Genomic DNA, 23,352 nt, shown 5'->3' on the forward strand with positions numbered 1-23,352 from the left:
ATTTGGATCATTATTGTTAATTTACCGTCACGTTGTGTTTTGGTCGTTTAAACACAGCGGGAAAGGATTTCCAGAGCAAGTTAAAGTTATCGCATTGGACTAAAACTATGTGTGTGTGTGTGTGTGTGTGTGTGTGTGTGTGTGTGTGTGTGTGTTGACAATAAACAGCACAAAAGGCAAAACATTTTCAAAAAATTATATTTAATGTAGTAGGTTTTTTTTCTTCAGTGAAGTAAAACTGAGTATATGTCAAGTAAAGGATTGTTTCCTTACTGTTGATTGGGACAAGCAATATTTCAGGGCTTTATATCTTCATCCTCAGCATAAGAATGACTAATATGCTTCCATCATTGTGCTTGAGAATGACTTTTAAATTTATTCTGGCTCTACTTGTCTGTGATTATGTGGTCTAAGGTAAGCAAGCATACAGTAAATAAAGACCAATGTATAGTTCAATACCTTTTCTTGTTTTCAACAATAACTAATTGTGGTAAACAGGAATTATATGCAAGCCACCCTGATACTCTAAAAGCATAGATGGAGAAGTGAGATTGTAAGAGCACTCATACACAACCAAATTAGGTAAATTAGTTAAACCAGGTAAATCATTAAACTGCTCTACTGATATTACTGCACTTGAATTGTACCAACGAGAGAAAGAATCTATTTTGAAAGCAAACCTAGGTAAATCATTTAAATGCTCTACTGATATTACTGCACTTGAATTGTACCAACGAGAGAAATAATCTATTTTGATAGCAAACCTATCTGATGAAAAAAATATGTCTTTATATCTTACATCGAAATCACTATAACTTGGCAGAGTCAGGAATATGTCTACAGCAGCCATGATGGTGCTCAGGGGAACAAGATCAGTTTTACCATGAGCAGTGTGATTTATTGCAATGTCATAATCTCTGCCATCAATATATGTATAGTTTGAATTAATTTCTAGCAAAGAATACATCCGGTCAAGTTCTCCCTCCACGGTCAGCTGGTCATCAATGTTAAACCACAACTTGGAATATCTAAAACCAATGCATCCATTTCCAGTGGTCTTCAGATTGGATTTCAGACCATCACCCTTCACAGAGACGTTAGCTTCATTATCCAATGTTCCCTTTAGTGTGACACCATCGGGAGATGTAGAATTGGAAGTTATTTGGCTTACAGACTCAATAGTGATATAGGAAAGAGTTGCATCCAGTTTCAGGGTATTCTTAGCATCTCCATGTCCAGCAGCCTCTGAGTCTGACTGATTGAAGGTGTACTTGATTGTCAAGTTTGATTCTGCCTTTGGATGGACTTTGGTGTCAGCAGAAAGTTGATGAGCAGCATTAACAGTGAAGCCTGTTGTGTGAATCTTAGCAACTGTGTCCACAGATAATACAGCCTCAAAGTTGTCTTCCAGAGTCACAATGCTGTTATGATTGCTCTCAATGTGAGCATTCTCCATAGACAAAGAAGAGGCCAGTTTCAGTCCACTTTTTATGGTCAGGCTAGTGGATCCATCAAGCTTCGAATTCAATTCCTGAAACACAGAATCAGTTGTGGCACTAACATGCATCAATCATTGGATAAATACCTGTATTTGCACTAATGTTGACAATAGATGACTTTAAAGACACCTCAGAGACCAGGTTGCCCAGTAAAAAAGCAAACCCACTCTTCTGGTAGATGAATTCGGCATTTAGCTCAATGGGTTGGTCATGATTCAGTTTCAGCTTTTTGACTGCTGGAATCTTGAAAATGGTTGGCACAAACATTTCTGCAGCATTTAAGAACTCAAAGCTGGCCACACTATTCACAACAGTGTAAATACCCATCTCTGCTTCGTTATTGTTGGCTGTGAAGTTATGGCTGTAGTTGAAATGGTTGAAAGAGGCAACTGCCACAGTGCTAAATTCTTGTAGGTCAGGGTTGAAAATAAAAGTGTAGTCATTCTGGAGATCAACAGTGGTTAACAAAGACTCATAGAGTTTGATCTTGGCATTACCCTTGTTCTGAAAGTGAATATCAACTGTGCAAGGACGAGTCATGATGTTTGCAGTGTTTGAGAGGACACCGCTAACAGGTCCAACAAGCTCAGTGTCATGGGCTACATTGATTTCTATACTCAAATCACTGAAGCAAGCCTTTCCAGAAGCAACCAGCAAACTGTTCTCGATAAATGGCGACTCTGATTCAACACGAGCATTAAATTCAATGTGGCTTAGGGCAACAGCATCAGCGTTCACCTTCATTTTCATCTGCAAATGTGCGCTGTCAGTGCGGCCTGTGAAAGTCAGCTTGGCAGTGCTGAGGCCCATGTTAAAATGCAGGTCACTCTTAAGGGTGCCTTCCTCAGAGAAGTCTTCAAGAGTAAATTTGCTAGATCCTGTATTTTTAACTGTCAGGGTGATTTCAGCACCATCCTGGAAAGCTATAGCATTCTGAATCAGGGTTACTTCACCAGACAAAGACTGTGAGGGGATTTTCACCTGGTGCTTGTATAAAGTTTCAAGAGAGAAAGATGAAGAACTAGCATTGTTAAAGGAAGAGCCATTCAATGTTGATAATGCCTGTTGGTCTAAAGTCAAATAAACGTGTGTTAACTTGAGAGTTTCAGACACTGTTACAGGACTCATCTCAGGCATAGATATCTGTGCAGTGGAATCTAGATTGTAATTCAGAATGTTATATGTCTGGGAGTTTCCTTTAGAGTAAATAAAAGCTGTGAACAGAGGGTGTCTCTCTGAGGCTTTCTTGAACTCTGCAGAGGTTTTGACGTTGTATACAGGGCTGCTGAATGTGACCTCACCATATAGCTTTCCAAAAGATGGCACTAGAAGAGTTGTTGAAACTGGAGGAATCTGAAGAGCAATAGCAGGATGGAAGATCTCATTCAGCTTTGTGTAACTTTGGGTGGTGATCGAGCTAAGAAATATTTTAACATTCTCAATGATGGAAACTATCAAAGAACTAATGTGCTTTGGTACTACATTTTCAGTCAATTCCAGTGCCTCACTGAAACGGTTGCCTATATCTCTCACTAGTTTCACAAATGCATCAATCCGAGACTCCACCAGATTTTCCAGCTTTAATGCAAAGTCCTTGAATAGAGTTATCAAGGTATGTTTCAACTGCACAGCTCTGCTCTCAAAGTTTAAATTAGACACAAAGTCACTTACATGCTGAGATAAGATTTCAATTTTGGAAGCAATCCCTTCTCTGTTGATGTAATTCCTCAGGGTTTCTCCCATGCTTGCAAGTGTTATTCTGATGTTGTCAGGAACTAGAAGCAAACCATCAATGAAAGGCAAGCTAATTAAATGTCTGTCATTGCTTTTGTCATACTTTAGCGAGCCAGAGACTCTGAAGTCCTGGTAAGCAGTATTGGCGGTGTTTAACACATTGGTTTGCACTGTTCCAGACCCTTCCAGCCCAAAACGTGCTGGAGTATTGTAACCGCTGATTTCCTGATTGATGGCATGGTTGTTCACCTCAGCCTTAACAGTCACTTTAGTCTTTTGTTCAGATGGGATCAGCAGAGTGTCAGACTTGCTCTCAAAATGTGATTTGATGTTGACTCTGTCTATGTAAAGTAGTGTTGAGATTTTGAATTCATGAGTATGAGCAATTGATTGTGGTTCTACTTTCAGGAGGACCTTTGCATTAAACTTACAATTACCGTGTACATACAGGTCATTATCACCATTAGCAGAGCCATCAAATTTAAAACTGAATGGAATAGTTGTACCATAAGTGTTGGTTTCAACATTAAACACCATGGAGTCGAAATGTAGATGATTCTTGATTCTGCCAGAAAGTCCAGCCATCTCCAGGTCAGTGTTGTGGTTAATGCGTGTTCCCATGATATTTCCAATTGTTTTGCACCTAGCAGTGACATTTAGATCTTTATAGTTGATCTCAAAGGTCTGTTTAAGCTCCTCCATAGTAAATGCGCTTTGCAGTGAGGTTGTGCCACTGGTGGTCAGGCCATCCATATTGAGGTTCAGATTGGCTTTGTGTGCAGCTGTGTGTCCCATAAGTTTAGCAGAGGCATCACTGTGAATAGCTAGACCATTGATATCAAATACTCCTGCAATCAGGGAATGGATACGTTCTTCAGAGATGTCAGTAGAGGTCTCAATCTTAGCACTGACTGCTTCAGCACCAGCTCTGGTCTCAACCATGTTTTGGATCTTCAGGCCAAAAGCTTGTGATTTTGTATGAGAATTTAGAGCAAGCTGAAATTCCTTGAAGGTGATATTAGCAGTGTTTGCTAGATGGTCATCAAATGCTGTAGTGTTGGATTGAATTATCAGTCCTCCATTGGCAAAAGCTAAAGCAAAGGAGTTTCGAGCTTGAAGAAGTGTTGAGTCTACTTTCAATGAAGAATCAATCTTTGCCTCTTGTCTGGATGGGAGTAGAAAGACTTACTGGGTAAGGACTCCGGAACCATTGACTGAACCAGCCTCGAAGGATCCTTCCAGGTTTCCATCTCCAGAGATCTCCTCATTATCAACTTCAAAAGCTCCACTATGCTCAACTGAAATTTGCACTCCAAAATGGCTAATTACGACAAGCTTGCTTTTGGATTTCACACTGAGTTTTTCAGCAAGTTTTACTTCCTCCTCAGCTGTGATGGTGGCATCAAAAATCTTGTGGTGAACCACTGTTTTTACTTTTTTCATTAGAGAATTGGCAGATGTGGGCTCAACAAGAGCAGATCCTGTGCAATAAATGAAAACAAATCAATCAAAATGCAATCATTCAAATCAAGTGCATACAATACTTTTTTTTTTTTTTACCTTCAACCTTTAGGGATAGGAGGTCAACAGGACTTGTTCCGGTAACTTCAAACTTAGCAGAATAACGTAGGTCTGCAGAAGGATCTCTGGCAACAGACAAGGCTGTTTCTAAGTTGTAGAAGTTGCTGCTTAGTTTTCCGGACATTTCTGTCATGTTAAGAGTCGGCACAGACAGCAACACACTCATAGGAATGGAGACCTCTGGAAGAATAATGCTAGTAGCTTCAATTTCCAGATCAAGATGAGGTATAATCAGATTTGGGGTGGAGATAGACGTCGGAAAGTTTAGATCTCTAGTGGATTTTCCACCCAAGGGCAAGGGAAGGGTGATGGTATAGTAAGGATGGCCAAAGAGATAATGAGCAGAAATCTCTCTGTTTAAAAACATGTAATGTAAATTTTAACTACAGTTAAACCGTTTCGTATTACGTGCAGAAGGTTCACCATATTAGAGACATTAACTCACACATTCAGGAACAGTCTTTCAGGAATAGCGAAAACAGGAACGCCCAAATACTGCACAATTGGAATATCAACAATGTAAATTTATTTAATTAAAAACATTTCCTTTGTCAAAAGCTGATGAAAAAAATTGAACTGAGGTAAGTTCATTAACTTACCGCAGCTGACTTTGCCAGGATATCACGGAATTGTTTTTCACTCTGGCCAATCTGGCCATCAATAAGGCTATCGACAATGGTTTCAGTAGCATTGATGTTGGGAATGATTCTTTGAATCTCAGAATTGACATGAGACTTTAATTCAGCCTCAATCTTCTCGTTCTCTGAGATTGAAGAGATATTTGATAGGCTCAAAATCGTGTATTAAATAATTAGCCAAAATTTTATATTAATCATATTACAGAAATAATTTTAGACACATACCCAATTTCAGGATGAGTGTTTGAACAGAAGTCGTCTCAGGGAGTTTTAGGTCACTCTTAAGTTCCAACGTCAACTTCTTATCGTGCTTTAGTTTTGCAGAAACTTTAGAATAAAGCTGAAGAGGGGCAATGAGCAACTCAGATGATACAGTGTGTTGCTTTCTTTTTAACATTACTGTATTTGTGGCCTCAAAGGGTGTTCCTGATAGTAATCAAATGACAAAAAGACCGTTATTTTAAAGGCAAATTTTTCTTTTTCCAGGTGTTCAAGCAAATAATTAGTAAGCTATCTTGTACCTTCAGCCTTTATTCTAAATGTGACTTTTTCTGAATCATCATCATAGGTGTAGTTGATGGTGGCAGTATACTCTGTGACCTCTACCGATGGGTAGAGTGTAACACTAAACCTAAACACAGATGCACTGTGGATGAAAAATATTGTCCTAGGAATTATTGATTTAAATATTAGTATATAGATGATTTTTTATTACCTCATATCACTATTGAGAGGAAGAAAAGGGACGGCATCAACAGGATACTTAAGGACTGTACAGTGCTTCCATCCAGGGAAAACAGGAGCACATACTTCCGCATTAATATACTCACCAGTGGCATTAATGGGCAAAATCATGGCACCAACAACTGACACTAGAGAACTGCTATATATGGAGAACAATAACAATTTATTTAAAATAATAATAAAACTCAGTTGGCTCTCGAGGAACTGGAATGGAAAGCTTGAGCTGGTTGTTGGTCAAAGAGAGCTTTGCTCTGAGGCCACTCTCATGATAGATGTTAGTGTGCATCTCCAGACCGGACAGAATGTAGTCTGGGAAGTGAGTCCCAATCTCAGTCACAAACTCAATGCCAGTAGACAGCGTGAATGCAAATTCCTTCTGTGGTGTAGTCATATTAATTTATTTTTGTATAATAGCAGAAATGAATGATAAATATTGATAGTAACACATGCATGATTAAAGTGTGTTGGACTCACCATGCCTGGACTAAAGCTCAATCCCCCTTTGATTCCAGGTGTAAAGGTACCAGACAGAGCAACTCTCAGTGGAAAGCCAGCACCGGTGGGCAGATAGAACTCATTATCCATGAAGATGTAGTGAAGGAAAAGCTCGTTGTCGACACTTGAAAGCAGTCTTTTAGCAAACTATTTCAAAAATATAATTCACATTGACTGTGTAAGTAATTGCATTCATAAATATGGTTGGAAAAGCTATACTCACATCAGTGGGGATCATCTTAAGGAGATCATGAATCATCTTGCCATCTTTTGCATTAAGATAGCCAAGTTCAGCACCCAGAAGCCTGAGGTACACCATCGCTTCAGGGCTATCCTGGGCCTTCAAGTTTTCAAGAAGCTTGTTAACATTATCACTGATTTCGTTGACTATATTTTGAATAGCCTACAGCACAAAGAAAATGGAGATTGTAATCCTGCTTTGAAGAAATATGTCCATTTGCTTTTTACTACATGTTATACCTGTCTCTTTTTCCTTTCATTCCTCATGATTGGCAGCATGTTGTCCAAGACCTCGATGAGTTGGGTGGGCATATAGTCGGTAGCGTATAAAGTGGTCTTCATGACGGTGTCTGGGAAGAATCTATCATCACCAAAGAGGGCCTCCACAATAGGCTCAAAGCCCGTACCCTCCATGCCAATCTGAAAGCAAGAATAAAGCCCCATTGCATTCATACCTAACACATCAAGTAAATGTCAGACTTGCATTGGACTCTGTACCTCAATGAAGTCCATATCAAATCCAAAAGCATTCAAGGTCATCTCCAGCATAACCTCCCTTGGCAGTTCATTGGGAGATTCAAAGATCATATTTCCCTCTAAAGATCCAAGTCTATAGTATCGAGAGAGTTTGGTGGGTTCCATGATCATTCCAATTTCATTACCTTGAAAGGCCTCTCGAACCTTCCACCTCAGGCTAGGGAGTAAAAATAACAAGATTACATTTTCTTCTGAAAAGTTGATAAGTTATTCATATTCATCCTCCATACGTACTCCAGAGTCTCTGGTGCTGTAGAGCTCAAGATGTTAGTGATATGAGAGATGATGAAGCTCTTGGCCTGATGGTTTTCCTCAACATCGACAGCTGCTGCCAACTGTGCAAGTTCAGCAGGTGTAGGGTTCTTCATCAAGATGAGGTAGGCGGCAACACGCTTCTGTACGGATGCATCTCTGTCTAGAACAGCATGCATGAGCACCTCACGACCCTATTAAAAGGCATGAAATTATCTCTAGACTAACTGCAGGATAGCCAAGAGCTGTGGGCATATTTAACAGCTCACCTCCTCAGGTACAATAATCTGTCTGTAGACCTGGATGGCAGCATGCTGAACTGAAGGGGAAGCAGTTGGCTGGTTGATGCATTGAATAACAGAAGAATGCAAAGCAGGGCGTGCAGCTCCCAATGCAACCACCATGTTGCCGATGACCTGGAAGATGATGCTTAGCCGTAGAGTCTGAAGTTTAATTAATCAGCATGTAGGAATTTGTGTGAACATACCCTTAGACTAAGTAAGACGTGTTCCTGGTCACCTGTGCAATCACCAATCTGTTCAAGGGCATAATCACCAACTGCTTGGATCTCATTGGTGACTCCATCGGTCTCATAGAGCCTTAGGTCACACAGAGAACACAAGATGTTCTTTTGATTAAATAGTGATAATGCTACATCTATGTACAAAGCACACTTATGCAAAACATGGATTAGAGTCAGTGGGAAAAATCTGATAGTTGTCTGAAAATGTCTTTTCACGTCTTACCTTCTCACAGCTTGGCTGAGAGAATAGTATATGGGTTTGGTCGGCTTGAACTTTGCCATCGCCAACATTTCCTTCACAAGGACTCGCGAGGACTGGGGTATCATTCCCATGCCATACACAGCAGCGTCAATCTCAACTGACGACCTGTCAAAGGTCCTGAAAATCTGCATGATAGCACTGTTGCATTCTGGGGTGCCGCATTGTAGCAAAACCTGGTACATCAAAAACCGAGAGATCTCCAGGGCCTCAGGAACAATGGCTGTCAAGGTTTCAACTTCCATCTTGCGGATCACAGCTACAAGCTTGTGGGCCAAGTGGGCTCTCTTGCGTCCATCGTTGGTCTTGGAAAGGCCCGAAAGTTCCCTCAGAACAGCAAGAGCAGCATCTTTATCCTGGATGGGGCTCATGTCAACACTGCGGTCAAGATGGAGGGGTTTCATATTGGCCACATCTGGAGGCATAACAACACATTTTGCATTTTGTTTGACATTACAAGCATGTTATGAACATTGACAACAAAAATCGTTATCTTACTGTGTTCAAAGACTTTGTCATTGTACTCAGCAACTCCTACAAGATTCAAGGCCTGTTTACCAGTATTGGTCACTCCATTTCTTCCCCTAGTCATAGCCATAGAGACAAACATCAGAAGTGCATTACCATCCAGCTACATTGACAAAATCAAGCAATTAACATTTATGCATTTCGGAGATTGCATTGCATTTGCATTCAGGGTGTGCATGTTACCACTTCATGCATTCCCTGGGAATCAAATCCATGCTCTGCACTTTTTTACTAACTTGTATGAGAAAGGAACAAGGACATGTTTTTCAGTGCAACTTCCAGAGGTCATGTGGTGCTGCTCATTGTCAAACTTGTAGTTGCAGGTCTGGTTGCTCCAGATCAGTTGAGCAAGAGAATGGTGCTTTGAAAGAGTGAAAGATAAACATTGGAATTCTCACTCCACTCATCTCAACTGGAATTTTATACAAAACTTAAACCTAAAACTCAGAATTCACCAAGCCAGTGATGAGGGCCAAGGGACTGGTGTGGTCCGTGATTGGTCTGAACTGGTCACATTTGGACAGGTCTCTGTTTAGGGTGACTTCAGTGTCGATGTCTTCTCTGGTTTTCACGACGTAGTCAGTCTTACACAGGCCATAGATGGTGGGCTGGAATGGAAACATCAATGTCAGAGGTAGATTTGGTGTGACCATCTGTCTCTTTCAAGAGTGAAGTTTATCAACAGACCATCTCTTTGTTCCTGTCCTCCTCGAGCACAGGGACAGCAAGAGCAGAGATGATTCCCCTCTTTATATTGAGGATGTTTATAAGCTCACCCTCCTCAGGAAAAAGCTTGATTTCATCACCTCCCTCAACGGTGAACTTCAGAGGATGTCTGAACAAAGAGAGAAGAGTTTGTTGAATATAACAGATATGTCTTTCTTGCAGATTAATATTTGCATGGACAGATTTTACATGCGTGACAGCAAAGACAACAAACACTTAAGGTTTGCTCACACCAAGAATGATAACTATAATAACTATACGGTTTTAACAATTGTTCTAATCTGATGAATGTAGCGTTGGGAATCGATTCCACAAAGAATCAATTCCGAGGCCTTGGGAATCAAGAATCATTTCCAAAGGCTGGAATCAATTCCATCAAAGGGATTTGACTCCTCTTTGAAACCCTTTTTGTTTTCTTAATTGCCACTTGGTTGCTTGTTAATAGTCTTGCGAAGTCTGATTCATATCTATGAACTGGTTTGTTTAATGAATCGGTTAAGAGAAACTGTTCCAGCGCTTTGTACCATACATCTTGGACAAGTTTCCTATCATGAATTTTTGCACCTAAAACATACAATATAGACATTTGATGCACAAAAATGGATTTTCAGTTGTCTAAAGAATATAAAAATGTATTTTTTTTACTCATTATTTAGCCTAAAATGGCTTGTTCTGTTGTCTACAATGAAAGGTTTTGAGCACCGCACCGGAATACATGAAGATATAATAGATGATGATAGTAATCAAGGAAGAGGACGTAAGCCTTCGAATCTTGTATTCACATCTATAAAGAAAAAAATAATCAGTGTGGAATCGATTTGATTCCAAAGTCGACTACAGAACCAGGAATCAGAATCAATTCAAAATTTCAGAATAGAACAGTCATAGATTAACGATACAAAGGCGATCAAAATTAGACTTTAAAGAGCTTGTGCATTTAAAGTGGCAGACTAAAACTGCAATGCACCCTTATAATAAACAGCGTTATCGTCTGCTGACATGGACGCTAGTATTGTTATTGTTCTTGCTGTGAACAGGCCTTTACTTCTCCATGGCGGTTTTGAAGTCCTCGGTGCCAGCAGAAGCTCCAAACACTGGGTTTCCGTCTGCATTGACGCCAGTCGCTTCTCTCAGCTTGCATTCGGTGGTGTGCAAGATGTAACTGCATGTACCAGGAACTGCAATCTCAACCTAATGCGATATTCACACCGCATTGTTGACAAAACGTTAGTAACTTTAGTGTTTGATGTACGGAAATGAGCTCATACTTTACCTTACAGCTGGCCTCTGGGCCATTGACCGCCTCATTCAAAGCATTCAAGGACTCTTTCTGATAGAAGTATTCATACTTGTTGAAGGCTTTGTATCTTTTGGCCACTAGAAGCAGCAGAGCAATTTATTAAAAACATTATTAAGGGCATAAATAAATGCTGACATTTAATACTGAACTTCATGTATTTCATGAACATCAAGGTCATTACAGCTGAAGGTTTGCATGTAGATTCTGCAGAATAAAGAAAGGAGACATACTCAAGCATGATAGTCCTTCATCCTGAGCGTCTGTAATACAAAATAAAAAATGCATTATGTGAATCTCTGTTAGTTAAAGTTCTTTATTGCAATAGCATTGCAGTGAGAAAGGCCAAATTCAAGCATAAATGGTTTCATATGAATCTAATAAAGTATCCTATTAAAAACAACTGCTTTTATGAACTTCTGACCCTATGTTTACACAAATCCCACTGTTTATAGAATGGCCACCCATGTCTTATTTTATTTTAATGTATGCATTTCTTTAAATTGGTTCTGATTATTTGTATGTTCTGAAATATTCCTCTTGGCAGGAGATCTGCACAAAATAATATTTTTAGTTTTGTTTTCTACTGATTCAGATAAGTTAGTTTATATTGATTTTTCCGATTTTTGTTATATTGAAAACTAATAAATAATAAATGTATAATAAATAAATAAATAATGAAGTAAAAAAAATAATTCAAAGAAAAAACTAAATTGGCAGATTATTATTATTTTTATATATATATATTTTTTTTTTTTTTCAGGATAAAACACCATTAAAAAACATTTTGTTTTTATTTTAATGTTTTTATTTTCATGTTAAATACTGAGGAAGAAAAGCCCTTTAGCATTACATCTAAAAGAAAATTATGAAAGAATCTTTTTCGATGAATTTAGCAGAATTCACACTGAACTGAATCCACATTTGAATTGAGTTTTATAATTACAGCATTAACACTGTTATTGTCAAGTTTGAAACTATCTGTATTGTATAAAGCACTATCAAGATGAATGTGACTTGACTAAACTCACTTGACAAGGCGACGGTGCTCCGAAACAGCAAAAGACGGAGCTCATTGTCACCCATGATGCTTCAGGTCATGTCTCAGTTAAATCAGCTCTCAGATTTCTGACCAGGAGATTTATAGCAAACCAGACTTGTGTGTTAACATTTCAGCCCCGACTCCAAAGTTCATACAAGCGCTGTGACAGAATACAGCTATTAGAGTTTGACATTGATTTTCTGTTTTAGCACAAACAGATTTAAACATAAGAGCAGTCCATTTGGACAAACCTTTCAATATTTTACATTTTGAAAAACACAAACGGATGTTAAATATCTGCACACGTACATGCTTTCTAGCATTTATGAGCCAACAAAAAGAAAAAGTAATGGTTTATATGTATTCCATGGGATTCATTTATTGCATAAATGAGATTGCATAATACAACATGTGCAATTTCCAAATCTTGCTCGGTCAATAACTTTATATCTGCAGTTTTGACTAAACAAGGACTTTGTGACAAACACACTCAGACGAACCAGCAGAAAATACTCATACACTGATCTCATAATTTAACTTATTGCTACCTGTCCAAACCTTTTTGGAATGTGTAGCTCTCATGAAATACAAAATGAGCCAATATTTGGCATGGCTTATCAAAATGTCTCACTTTCAACATCTGATATGTTATCTATATTCTATTGTGAAGAAAATATAAGTTAATGAGATTATACCAATTTGTAAAGTGTCCCAACTTTTGTGGAATCGGGTTTGTATATAGAATAGATTGCACACCATTACATGATTCATATGTGTTCAACCCCTAAAATCTGGCTGTGATTTTGATGTTGCATAACCCTGAAAGTGGTAGCTGAAAACTACTGCTATTCTTATATTTCATGAAGTTCCCATGAGTCTTTGCAGCAGAGCTGGTTTGCTCATACTGACCGCTTTCTTCTCTCTTCTCTCTTGTGAAGAACATGCACCATTGTGTTGAAGCTCTGGTCGAGGGGCGGAGTTTGTGTGTGTGTGTGTGTGTGTGTCTAGAGTTACAGAGCCTCATCTGTCCAGAGGCGTATGGGTGGAGAGACTCTCAGATATGTGTGTGTTCAGATCCAGAGCTCTGCGCTCAGACGCTCACAGCGGTGTGGAGAAAATGTTTACCAGCGCTGGACTTTGTTCCCGAAGCCATTCTGAGTGTCTGAACGCATGCAGACGGAGAGAAGATCGACAGAAGTGAAGAAAACAAACATGGAGAGCAGAAGATCACAGGGAGAGAGAGGTGAGCGAGGCGACCAAAAGAGTCAGTCCCATTAGTTATTATTAGTGAATGCATTCACTACCAATGAGCAGTGCATGTAAAGTACATTGAAAAAATGACTTTTTTAGATTTTCTTAGATTTTTTTTGTCCTGTCTCCAGCGTAAATATCTAAAAAGAATTCTAGACTAGTAAAAAACAAAAGAATCAAAAAGAAAAGAGAAGTCAAAATCAGGTTTTTTGCTTAGAATAAGCAAAATAATGTCCCAATGTGGAAGCAAAATCATCTTATTTCAAACAGAAAACAAAAACTCGCTTAATTTAGACTTTTTTTTTTTTTTTTTTGGAAACAAGACAATAATAATTTTTTACTTCATTTAAGAATTTTTAGATATTTTGGCTGGAAAAAAAAGAGTGTTATTTCAGTTACATTAAATAATATTAACAGATTTTATAATACAAAAATGTTAAAACATTAATTAAGGCTTTTCATTCAAATTCATACTTAAATCAAAATTATGTATAATTAAATTCCACAGGTTTCAGTTATTAAGTGTCCATCAAGGTTTGCAGTATTTATTATTAATGAATTATTGATGTGAATTATATAGTGAGGGGTTGTACATTTCCCTAAACTCCTGAAGGGACAAATATCCCTGAACTCTTTTAGAAAGATTATGAAGGCTTTTTTAAGTTTTATTAATTTCAATGAGTTTTACAGGCCTATAAGTTAGTTTTTGTTTGTTTTATCATTGATTTATCACAACCCAGGAAAAATCTCCTGCTAGCTGTCTGAATATACATCATGCATTATAAAATGTTTGTTTTGTTGTTAAGGATGGAGGCACGCTTCTAGCTGAATGCACGGACTGAATTGTGAGATGAATCTGCCGTGCAGCTGCAGGACGAGGACCAGGACGAGTGTGTGTCGTCTGTGTCTGCTGCTGTCTCTGCTCTGTGTCTGCGCTCACGTCTACATGCAGCTCGAGGGTCCACGCAAACACAGCCAGCATCATCACAGGAGCGTCGCCACGGCAACAGATGCTGCAGCGGATGCTGGATCCACCTGCTGCTCAGCGCTGCATCATCAGAGACGGAGAGTGAGAGTCTGTCATCTCCTGTGCATCACATACTGCACTCACACAGATAACCTCAGATCAGCAGATCTCTGCTACTTCTGCGCTCATGGCCCGTGAACTAGGAGTGCTGCTGTATTCAACTGACTGAAGAAAACAATTATAAATAAAATAATGCAATTAAACGTTTTGTTTACATTGAAGTTGCACTCTATTAAAATATAAAAACAATATTTCAATATAAAAGAATTGCACTTCTTATTTACATAAACTAGTGTTAAAACAATTCAAATAAAATGCATTAAAATAAAAGGAACTAGGAATTTAACTATATTTAAATAAATTAATAAAATCATCATAAATGAGTACATTAATATATTAAATCAGCATTATTTACAGTAGGAGTGGCACTAGATAAAATATTTTAAATAATTAAATACAATTTAAAATAAAGTACATTTAAATAAATTAATTTGTTAATGAATTTATTTACATAAACTAGTGGCACAATTTTAAAATAATATCATAAAACGAAAACATTATAACTAATTGAATAAATTAATTAAAATCAACTTTATTAAAATTATTATATTTTAAAATAATATTTAAATAATTATGTTTCCATATGCTTACTCACAAATAGCAATTTACCATGACATAACTTGATAAAAAAGAAAAATTAATTAAAGAAAATAGATTTCCATGACTTTCCAAGTTAAAAAAATTCTTTAGCATATTTTTATAGTTTTTCAACCATTCTATAGAGAAATGAAACTAAATGAAGTATAAAATATGATGCTTGTTTTGTCTTACTTTAAATCATTTTAAGACATGGTGTGGCCTCCTGATTGAGAACGGTCTCACTAGAAAGAGTCTCAGAAAGAAGCAGCTTTAGATTAGATATTTTCCCGGTTTTCCCGAGCTACAGGATCCATCAGTTTCCTCCGTGTGTTGATGACTGGTCATGTCAGAAATGCTGTTAAACAAAAGCGTATTCATGCAGACAGATGCAATGCCTGACCTCTGACCTCTGTGACCACAAAGCTCCCTTTTCAATGCACTTGGACGATTTACCGAAACTAAAAATTACTCATACATAAAACATGAGCTCATTAACATAACCCCGCCCACATTTACACTTCAAAACCTACTCGGTATTCAGTAAAGTGACTCATCCTAATAAATTATGCTCATTTACATACAGGGGTCTTAAAGATATAGCAGCGTAAATATTGATTGATATCATAAAGTGGAAAAATAGCATTGAAAACAGGCAGAAGAGCATCGTTAAATAATAAAATAAGCTTCATAAGCATGCTATTAAACGCATCTTGAAAGCAGAGATTCAGTATTTTGAGGGAAGGGTTTATATATGTCTCTATATTGGAAACATATGAAGGGTGTGATACACATCAACACACACACAAGCATGCAGAACTATCTAAATACAGCGGAGCATCACAGAAATACATTACACTTTAACACAGATTCACACAGAAAACAGTTAATTCAAATAAGAAAACTATTTCACAATTTGTAATGTATTTTTGATCAAATAAATGCATCACTGGTGAACAAAAGAGACTTTTTGTAAAACATTAACCGACTGCAAACTTTTAAATCCTGGTGTGCAATGTCTAACTAAAAAAGCCTCATAACAGCAGTATATATTCCATTCTAATCTTCTAATAGAAGTAAGAAGACTCTTTCGTTTTGTCCTGAAATAAAATAGTTTAGACATGCTCCAAATGTCCACAAAGTCATTTATTCCTGGAGTTTGTGAAGGCAAGCATCACTGTTTTTAATGTTAGTGTTGTAAACAAACTTGTTTACAAACAAACAATCATTTAATTTCACACAGCTTATTTCTAAGGCAACCGCTGTTATATTACAAGATATTTGGGTTCATTATATTCGCTCATATTTCAGGCTTGTCCCGCTTCTCCTCAGATATTCCCCTTGTGATGTTTATCAAACTCTTCATTGAAAACTCACGGTCTGTAAATGAGCACTGAATGAGTGTTTCTGTAACACGAGCTCCGAGGGCTTCTGCGTGTCTGAAGAGCGGATATCAGGAATAATTGAAGACAGCTGTTAGCCGACGGCTAAATGTGTGGCAGGGACTCGCTGGGGTTTTGTTGGTCCTTGAACGACTCTAAGTTATTCATTTATCCCTAAAACAGGGAAAAAAGAATAGTTCACCCTAAAATTAACATTTGCTGAAGGTTTACTCCCCATCAGACCATTAGAGATGTAGATAAGTTTGTGTCTTCATCAGGTTTGTAGAAATGCAGCACTGCATCAGTGTCTCATCAATGGATGCTCTGCAGTGAATGGGTGCCGTCAGAATGAGAGCTGATAAAAACATCACGATAATCCACAGCACTCCAGTCCATCAGTGAACATCTGGAGAAGACAACAGATGAAACACATCCAGCATTAAGATGATTTTAACTCAAACACATAGAGTCTATAATCCATAATAACACTTCCTCCAGTGAAAAAGTGTTCTGGTCTGAATCAGGAGAGAAATCTGCACAGATCAAGCAGCGTTTAAACAAATCTGTCTCTGGATTCTGATGTGAGAGACAATAGCAGATGCACTTTTTTACTTTTTGTCAGCTGTTTAGACTCTCATTCTGACGGCACCCATTCACATCCATTGATGAGACACTGATGCAATGCTACATTTCTCCAAACCTGATGAAGAAACAAACTCATTCTAATCTCTAATAGCCTGAGGGTGAAGACATGTTCACAGAAAATGTTCATTTTTAAGTGACCTGTTCCTTTAAGAGCAGCGCTGACATCATTACTGAACCGCAGACAGAGAAGAACTGTAAGAGAAAACATGCTAATATTTATAGTACTGAAGGCACTTGGGAGGATGAAGCATTGCCAGCCCAGATGTTGTGCTCATGTTGAACCGGCTTTGTTTGACATTTGTAAGGAGGGACGGAAAAAATGCAGTTCTTATAAAAGCCACAGCTTCATCTGGGTTCTTCCAACTCTGAAAACAGACTTGATGAAACACACAGATCAGTCACGTAATACTGATAATAGACTCTTACTGGTGTCTCTCCTGCTGCTGTTTTCCCTCCAAAATGATGTCACTTCCTGTGGGACGACGATAATATCACTGATTAAAAGCTGTTGGAAGTTACAGGGAGTCTACACAAGGATATAAACTTTTTTAAAAGAAAACTAAAAACTATTTTTTTGTTGCTTTAAATCATCTCTCCATTGATGTGTGGTTTGTTCGGAGGACAATATTTGTCTGAGATACAACTATTAGAAAATCTGGAATCTGAGGGAGCACAAAAATCTAAACATTGAGAAAATCATCTTTAAAGTCGTTCAAATGAAGCTCTTAGCCATGCATATTACTAATCAGTAATTAAGTTTTGATATATTTATGGTTGGAAACATACAAAATATCTTGATGGAACATGATCTTTACTTAATATCCTAATGATTTTTAGCATAAAAGAGAAATGTATAATTTTGACTCATACTATGTATTGTTGTCTATTGCATGGTCACACATATAGAACAGACATTACTATCCATCACAGCCTCATTGATCAAGAGTTGAGTGTCTGTGTTTGTGTAGGTTTCTAGATGGAAGATCAGGCTCGAGCCGTGGGCCGCAGACACTGGAGGTTTTCAGGAGGAAGCGGATCGGTTCCTCAGATACATCTCCACTCCGCAGGTACAAGCCCAGCCTTCACAGAGTTACCCAGCTGATGCACGCTGATCTTCAGTGTGTGTGTGTGTGTGTGTGAAGCTGTCCTGCCAGAGACCCGCGTCTGTGCCGCCCGTGTTTGACGCAGAGCATCATGGGTCGTGGCTGCTGTGTTTGGACCGCAGGTTCAGTCTAGCGCAGCGCATCGTGTCCAAACACTGTCGTGTCTACTCGCTCAGGTCAGTCCCTCGCTTCTGACTTTTATTTCTGACACATCTGAAACATTTGAAACTCTGTATCATGTTAAAAATCTGAGGTTTATTCTCTGGGTCAGACTGACCTGAATTTAATTCAGCATAATTTGACAGAAAAAAAAATCACATTATGAAAATCAAAAACACAGATCAGGTTAAAACAGTACACCATTATTGAAAAATAATAAAAATAATAATTAAAAAAAAAATTAATTTGTAAAATCAATAATTTTTTATCTTTCATCAGTTGTTCGTATTCATTTATGTGATTTATGTGTGAAACATTTCAACCTGTATATTATGTATATTAACTTTTTTGAATTTTATTAGAATTTTAATTTAAATTTTTATTAATATTTTCACTAAATTCACCAAAAATCCCATTATGGGAAAAAAAAGACGTTAACAGTTCTTACATAAGTTTTTTAACATAACAGTTAATTTTATAAACAATATTGTAAATACCAAAATAATTTGAATATGTATATATATATACACACACACACACACACACACACACACATATTAAAAAAAGTAATAAACTGCTAATTTTAGACAGTATTGTAAATAGAGATATATTTTTACATTTACTTTAATATTACTTTTTAAACTGAAAAATATTAATTCTAAACACTACTCAAATATTTCAATGAGAAACAGTCAATTGACCTTCTTTAGTATATTGATGAAAACATTGCTCATTAAAATATGATTGTGATAATGCCCTCTTGTGTAGGATTAATAATCTTCTAGTTTATATTGTATTTTAATCCCATGAACCCTTGATTGATTTGGGTGTGTGAGGCAGAGGATGTTTTAATGTTCCTTGCTTTAACCATGAAATCTGGACAAACATCTACAAGTGCACACAACCCATCAGAGTCTTGAATGTTTGCTTGCACGCTCTGAGAAACACACACCAGATATCAAGACCAAACTCAATATATTCAATCTCTCCACACTTTCTGAAGGCACTCGGAGTGTGTTTGAGCATGTAAACGCCTGCGAGCTGACAGAGCCATCCACACACATTCACACGCATGCATGCTGATGAACCAGGTGTGTGTGTGTGTGTGTGTGTGTGAACTCATCATACAGTCAGATTCACACACTTCAACACTAAGAAACAAGCACCAGAGATCTTTTAGTAAATAAATCATAAAAACCGTTCATTTCAATAAAACAAACCAAGAGAAATATATAAATAAAACATATAAAAACATAAAACTTAATATTATTAATTAAGTAATTCATTTAATTATATGTCAACATTTTTTCAGCAACATTTCTCATTTTCAATAGTTTGTAAAAAAAAATTTTTTAAATAACTAATAAAAATTAATTAAACTGTAGATATATTACAAATCAAAACAATTACTAAAATTAAATTTAAAATATATATTTTTCTAAATATTAAAAAAATGAAAACTATTTTGGTTTTCTCAGTGATGCTTATCTAACAGTCTTGCGTGAAGAAAATGAAGCCAATTTTTTGCGGGATTATTACAATTGTTTTGCATTTTGACTATTTTCATTCAACTTTTTCCACCATTTTAATGCAAAACATGCATAAGAAATATTAAATAATATCATTGACTGATGTCAGAACAGAAAATACTGCATTACATAAATACATTTAAACTACAGCAGGCTAAAGAGAATTTAAATTGTGTTTGATAATCATTAGTATAGTGTAAAAAATGCAATAAATAGTTAATTCATATTCATAAACTTGGTGAAAGTTTCCAGCGTGAATCATCTGCAATGCAAACACTGGTTTCAGATCATTCAGCACAGGTTTGAGCAGCTCTGGACACATTACAGACAAAGAGCTGAATGAATCATTCATGAACGTCTCAGAAATCAAGCACATCTCAACCTCCTCTAGCTAAAACTCTCCAGATCTGATTTCCATTGGAGACGCTGATTTATTCACAAGAGTCTGGTAATGTTCTCCACACGCTCGTATGCTCTTTAACATGATTTAGAAAACAGATGAGCTGATAAAATAGTCATTATCTACATCCGTTAAAGCAACAGTTCACCTGGAAATGAAAATGGGCTGGAAACGTGTTCACCCTCAGGTCATCTGAGATCAGGAGGAGTTTGTGTCTTCATCAGGTTTGGAGAAACGTAGCATTGCATCAGTGTCTCATCAACGGATGCTCTGCAGTGAATGGGTGCCGTCAGAATGAGAGTCTGATAAAACATCACAATAATCCACAGCACTCCAGTCCATCAGTGAACATCTGGAGAAGACAAAATACCAAAACTTACGTAGTATTAAATATATATATACTGTGCAGGTACTCTATTTAAAATAAATCTATCTGCATTTATCCAAAGCGATTCACAGAGCATGCAGCCTATATATTTTTTATTATTATTTACCAGCATGAGGGAATTGAACCCACAACCTTCTGCGCTGCTAACACAATGCTCTACCACTGAGCTAGCTAATATATCTAAAAAACAGAAAACATACCAAATAAAAACTAGTTCAGAATATAAAAATGTGTGTCTCTGTGTGTGTGTGTGTGTGTGTGTCTCTCTCTCTCTCTCTGTGTGTGTGTGTGTGTGTATGTCTCTCTCTCTCTCTCTCTCTCTCTCTCTCTCTCTGTGTGTGTGTGTATGTCTCTCTCTCTCTCTCTCTCTCTCTCTCTGTGTGTGTGTGTATGTCTCTCTCTCTCTCTCTCTCTCTCTGTGTGTGTGTGTATATGTCTCTCTCTCTCTCTCTGTGTGTGTGTGTATGTCTCTCTCTCTCTCTCTCTCTCTCTCTCTCTCTCTCTCTCTGTGTGTGTGTGTATGTCTCTCTCTCTCTCTCTCTCTGTGTGTGTATGTCTCTCTCTCTCTGTGTGTGTGTGTGTGTATGTCTCTCTCTCTCTCTCTCTCTCTCTGTGTGTGTGTGTATGTCTCTCTCTCTCTCTCTCTCTCTCTGTGTGTGTGTGTATGTCTCTCTCTCTCTCTCTCTCTCTGTGTGTGTGTGTATGTCTCTCTCTCTCTCTCTCTCTCTCTGTGTGTGTGTGTATATGTCTCTCTCTCTCTCTCTGTGTGTGTGTGTATGTCTCTCTCTCTCTCTCTCTCTCTCTCTCTCTCTCTCTCTCTGTGTGTGTGTGTATGTCTCTCTCTCTCTCTCTCTCTGTGTGTGTGTGTGTGTATGTCTCTCTCTCTCTCTCTCTCTCTCTGTGTGTGTGTGTATGTCTCTCTCTCTCTCTCTCTCTCTGTGTGTGTGTGTATGTCTCTCTCTCTCTCTCTCTCTCTCTCTCTGTGTGTGTGTGTGTATGTCTCTCTCTCTCTCTCTCTCTCTCTCTGTGTGTGTATGTCTCTCTCTCTCTCTCTCTCTCTGTGTGTGTGTGTATGTCTCTCTCTCTCTCTCTCTCTCTCTGTGTGTGTGTGTGTATGTCTCTCTCTCTCTCTGTGTGTGTGTGTGTGTATGTCTCTCTCTCTCTCTCTCTCTGTGTGTGTGTGTATGTCTCTCTCTCTCTCTCTCTCTCTCTCTCTCTCTGTGTGTGTGTGTATGTCTCTCTCTCTCTCTCTCTCTGTGTGTGTGTGTATGTCTCTCTCTCTCTCTCTCTCTCTCTCTGTGTGTGTGTATGTCTCTCTCTCTCTCTCTCTCTCTGTGTGTGTGTATGTCTCTCTCTCTCTCTCTCTCTCTCTCTCTCTATGTGTGTGTATGTCTCTCTCTCTCTCTCTCTCTGTGTGTGTGTGTATGTCTCTCTCTCTCTCTCTCTGTGTGTGTGTATGTCTCTCTCTCTCTCTCTCTCTCTGTGTGTGTGTGTATGTCAATTCAATTCAATTCAATTCAAATGAGCTTTATTGGCATGACTGTGAAACAGCACAATGTTGCCAAAGCAATAAACAGTAAACAAGTTATACAGATATATAGATATGTAGATAAAAAAAAAAAAATAATAATAATAAAATAAATAAATAAATAATAATAGTAAAAAAAAAAAAAAAAAAAAAAAAAAAAACCTATTCATGTCCATATTGTACATATATAATCACATAACACACAAAATAAATAAATAAATAAATAAACAAAAAAAGTGAATACAGGGTAAATATTTACAGAGAGCATTGCTTAAGTACAGGAGTTTAGTTTTTGTCCCTCATGATGTGACAGGAGGACACATACTGCGCTGCGAGCTGGACACACTTCTCTTTCTCTCCCAAAATATAACTGAGTTTGTCAATGTCGCTTGCTTGCCTGAATTCTGGCACAATTTGAGCTATTTGGGTAAAGTAGTTGTCTCTAATGTGTTCATATTTGCTGCAGTGTGTGAGGAAGTGCAGCTCGTCCTCTACGAGTCTCTCTGTGCAGTGAGGACACAGTCGGAGCTCTCTCTCTCTCCAGCTGTGTTTGTGTCGGCCCGTCTCCACACACAGACGGTGATCACTCAGACGATACTTCGTCAGGAGCTTTCTCTTACTATAGTCTTTAATTTTGATCAAGTAAGGTGCCAATTGATAGCCAGTCTTTAATCTATAGAAGTATTTTAATTTGTTAATTTGTTCTACTTTGACCTGCCAATCATAGATGTATTCTTCCTGGGTTAGTTTTACAATTTCTTTAACTTTTGCGTGTCTTAATTGAATGGTTGAGCTGAGTTGGTGTTTTTCCACTAAGTAGTGCGTGGGGTCACTCTCTGGGTGTCCTGTCCTGTACATAAGAGCGCAGTGATGGTAATCATCTGTCCGTGTGTCTGATAGATGGAACCAGAACTTGGCTGTTCTCTTCTGGATCTCTGCTAGAAGAGGGAATCTGCCCAGTTCTGCCCTGCAGCCGAGACTAGGGGCGTTTCTGTGAAGTCCCAGGATGTTCTTGCAGAACTCCAGGTGGAACATTTCAGTGGGTCTTTTATCCCACGATGTGTAGTTTAATTTAAATTTGGGGCCCCAGATCTCACAACCGTATAGAAGAATGGGTTTGATGATGCTGTCGAAGATTTTTAGCCATAATTTAATAGGTGGGTTGAATTTGAACAAAGATTTTCTAATAGTGTAATAAGCCCTGCGTGC

General features: G+C 37.9%; 2 protein-coding genes across 2 annotated transcripts in view; one reads left to right on the forward strand and one right to left on the reverse strand.

Annotated features, from left to right (window-relative positions):
* Nucleotides 1-251: 251 nt before the first annotated feature.
* On the reverse strand, nucleotides 252-12,139 carry apobb.2 (apolipoprotein Bb, tandem duplicate 2). Its single transcript, XM_059513602.1, is given in 25 exon segments — nucleotides 252-600; nucleotides 676-1,565; nucleotides 1,567-4,714; nucleotides 4,794-5,167; nucleotides 5,260-5,309; nucleotides 5,414-5,577; nucleotides 5,678-5,878; nucleotides 5,974-6,083; nucleotides 6,168-6,335; nucleotides 6,382-6,572; nucleotides 6,671-6,838; nucleotides 6,915-7,094; nucleotides 7,172-7,351; nucleotides 7,430-7,625; nucleotides 7,703-7,914; nucleotides 7,990-8,136; nucleotides 8,208-8,319; nucleotides 8,467-8,917; nucleotides 9,001-9,086; nucleotides 9,267-9,391; nucleotides 9,486-9,638; nucleotides 9,718-9,865; nucleotides 10,802-10,947; nucleotides 11,030-11,133; nucleotides 12,085-12,139. Coding segments are annotated over 25 exon segments (7,878 nt in total). The 3' UTR covers nucleotides 252-481.
* Nucleotides 12,140-13,172: 1,033 nt separating this feature from the next.
* Nucleotides 13,173-23,352, forward strand: part of mettl24 (methyltransferase like 24) — a 12,968-nt gene continuing 2,788 nt past the window's right edge. The window contains exons 1-4 of the mRNA XM_059513603.1: nucleotides 13,173-13,338; nucleotides 14,153-14,415; nucleotides 18,005-18,103; nucleotides 18,179-18,315. Of these exons, the coding sequence (XP_059369586.1) occupies nucleotides 14,176-14,415; nucleotides 18,005-18,103; nucleotides 18,179-18,315 (476 nt within the window). The 5' untranslated portion in view covers nucleotides 13,173-13,338; nucleotides 14,153-14,175. The remainder of the gene's footprint in view (nucleotides 13,339-14,152; nucleotides 14,416-18,004; nucleotides 18,104-18,178; nucleotides 18,316-23,352) is intronic.

This window comes from Carassius carassius, chromosome 27 (assembly GCF_963082965.1).
Source record: "Carassius carassius chromosome 27, fCarCar2.1, whole genome shotgun sequence".
Lineage (NCBI taxonomy): Eukaryota > Metazoa > Chordata > Actinopteri > Cypriniformes > Cyprinidae > Carassius > Carassius carassius.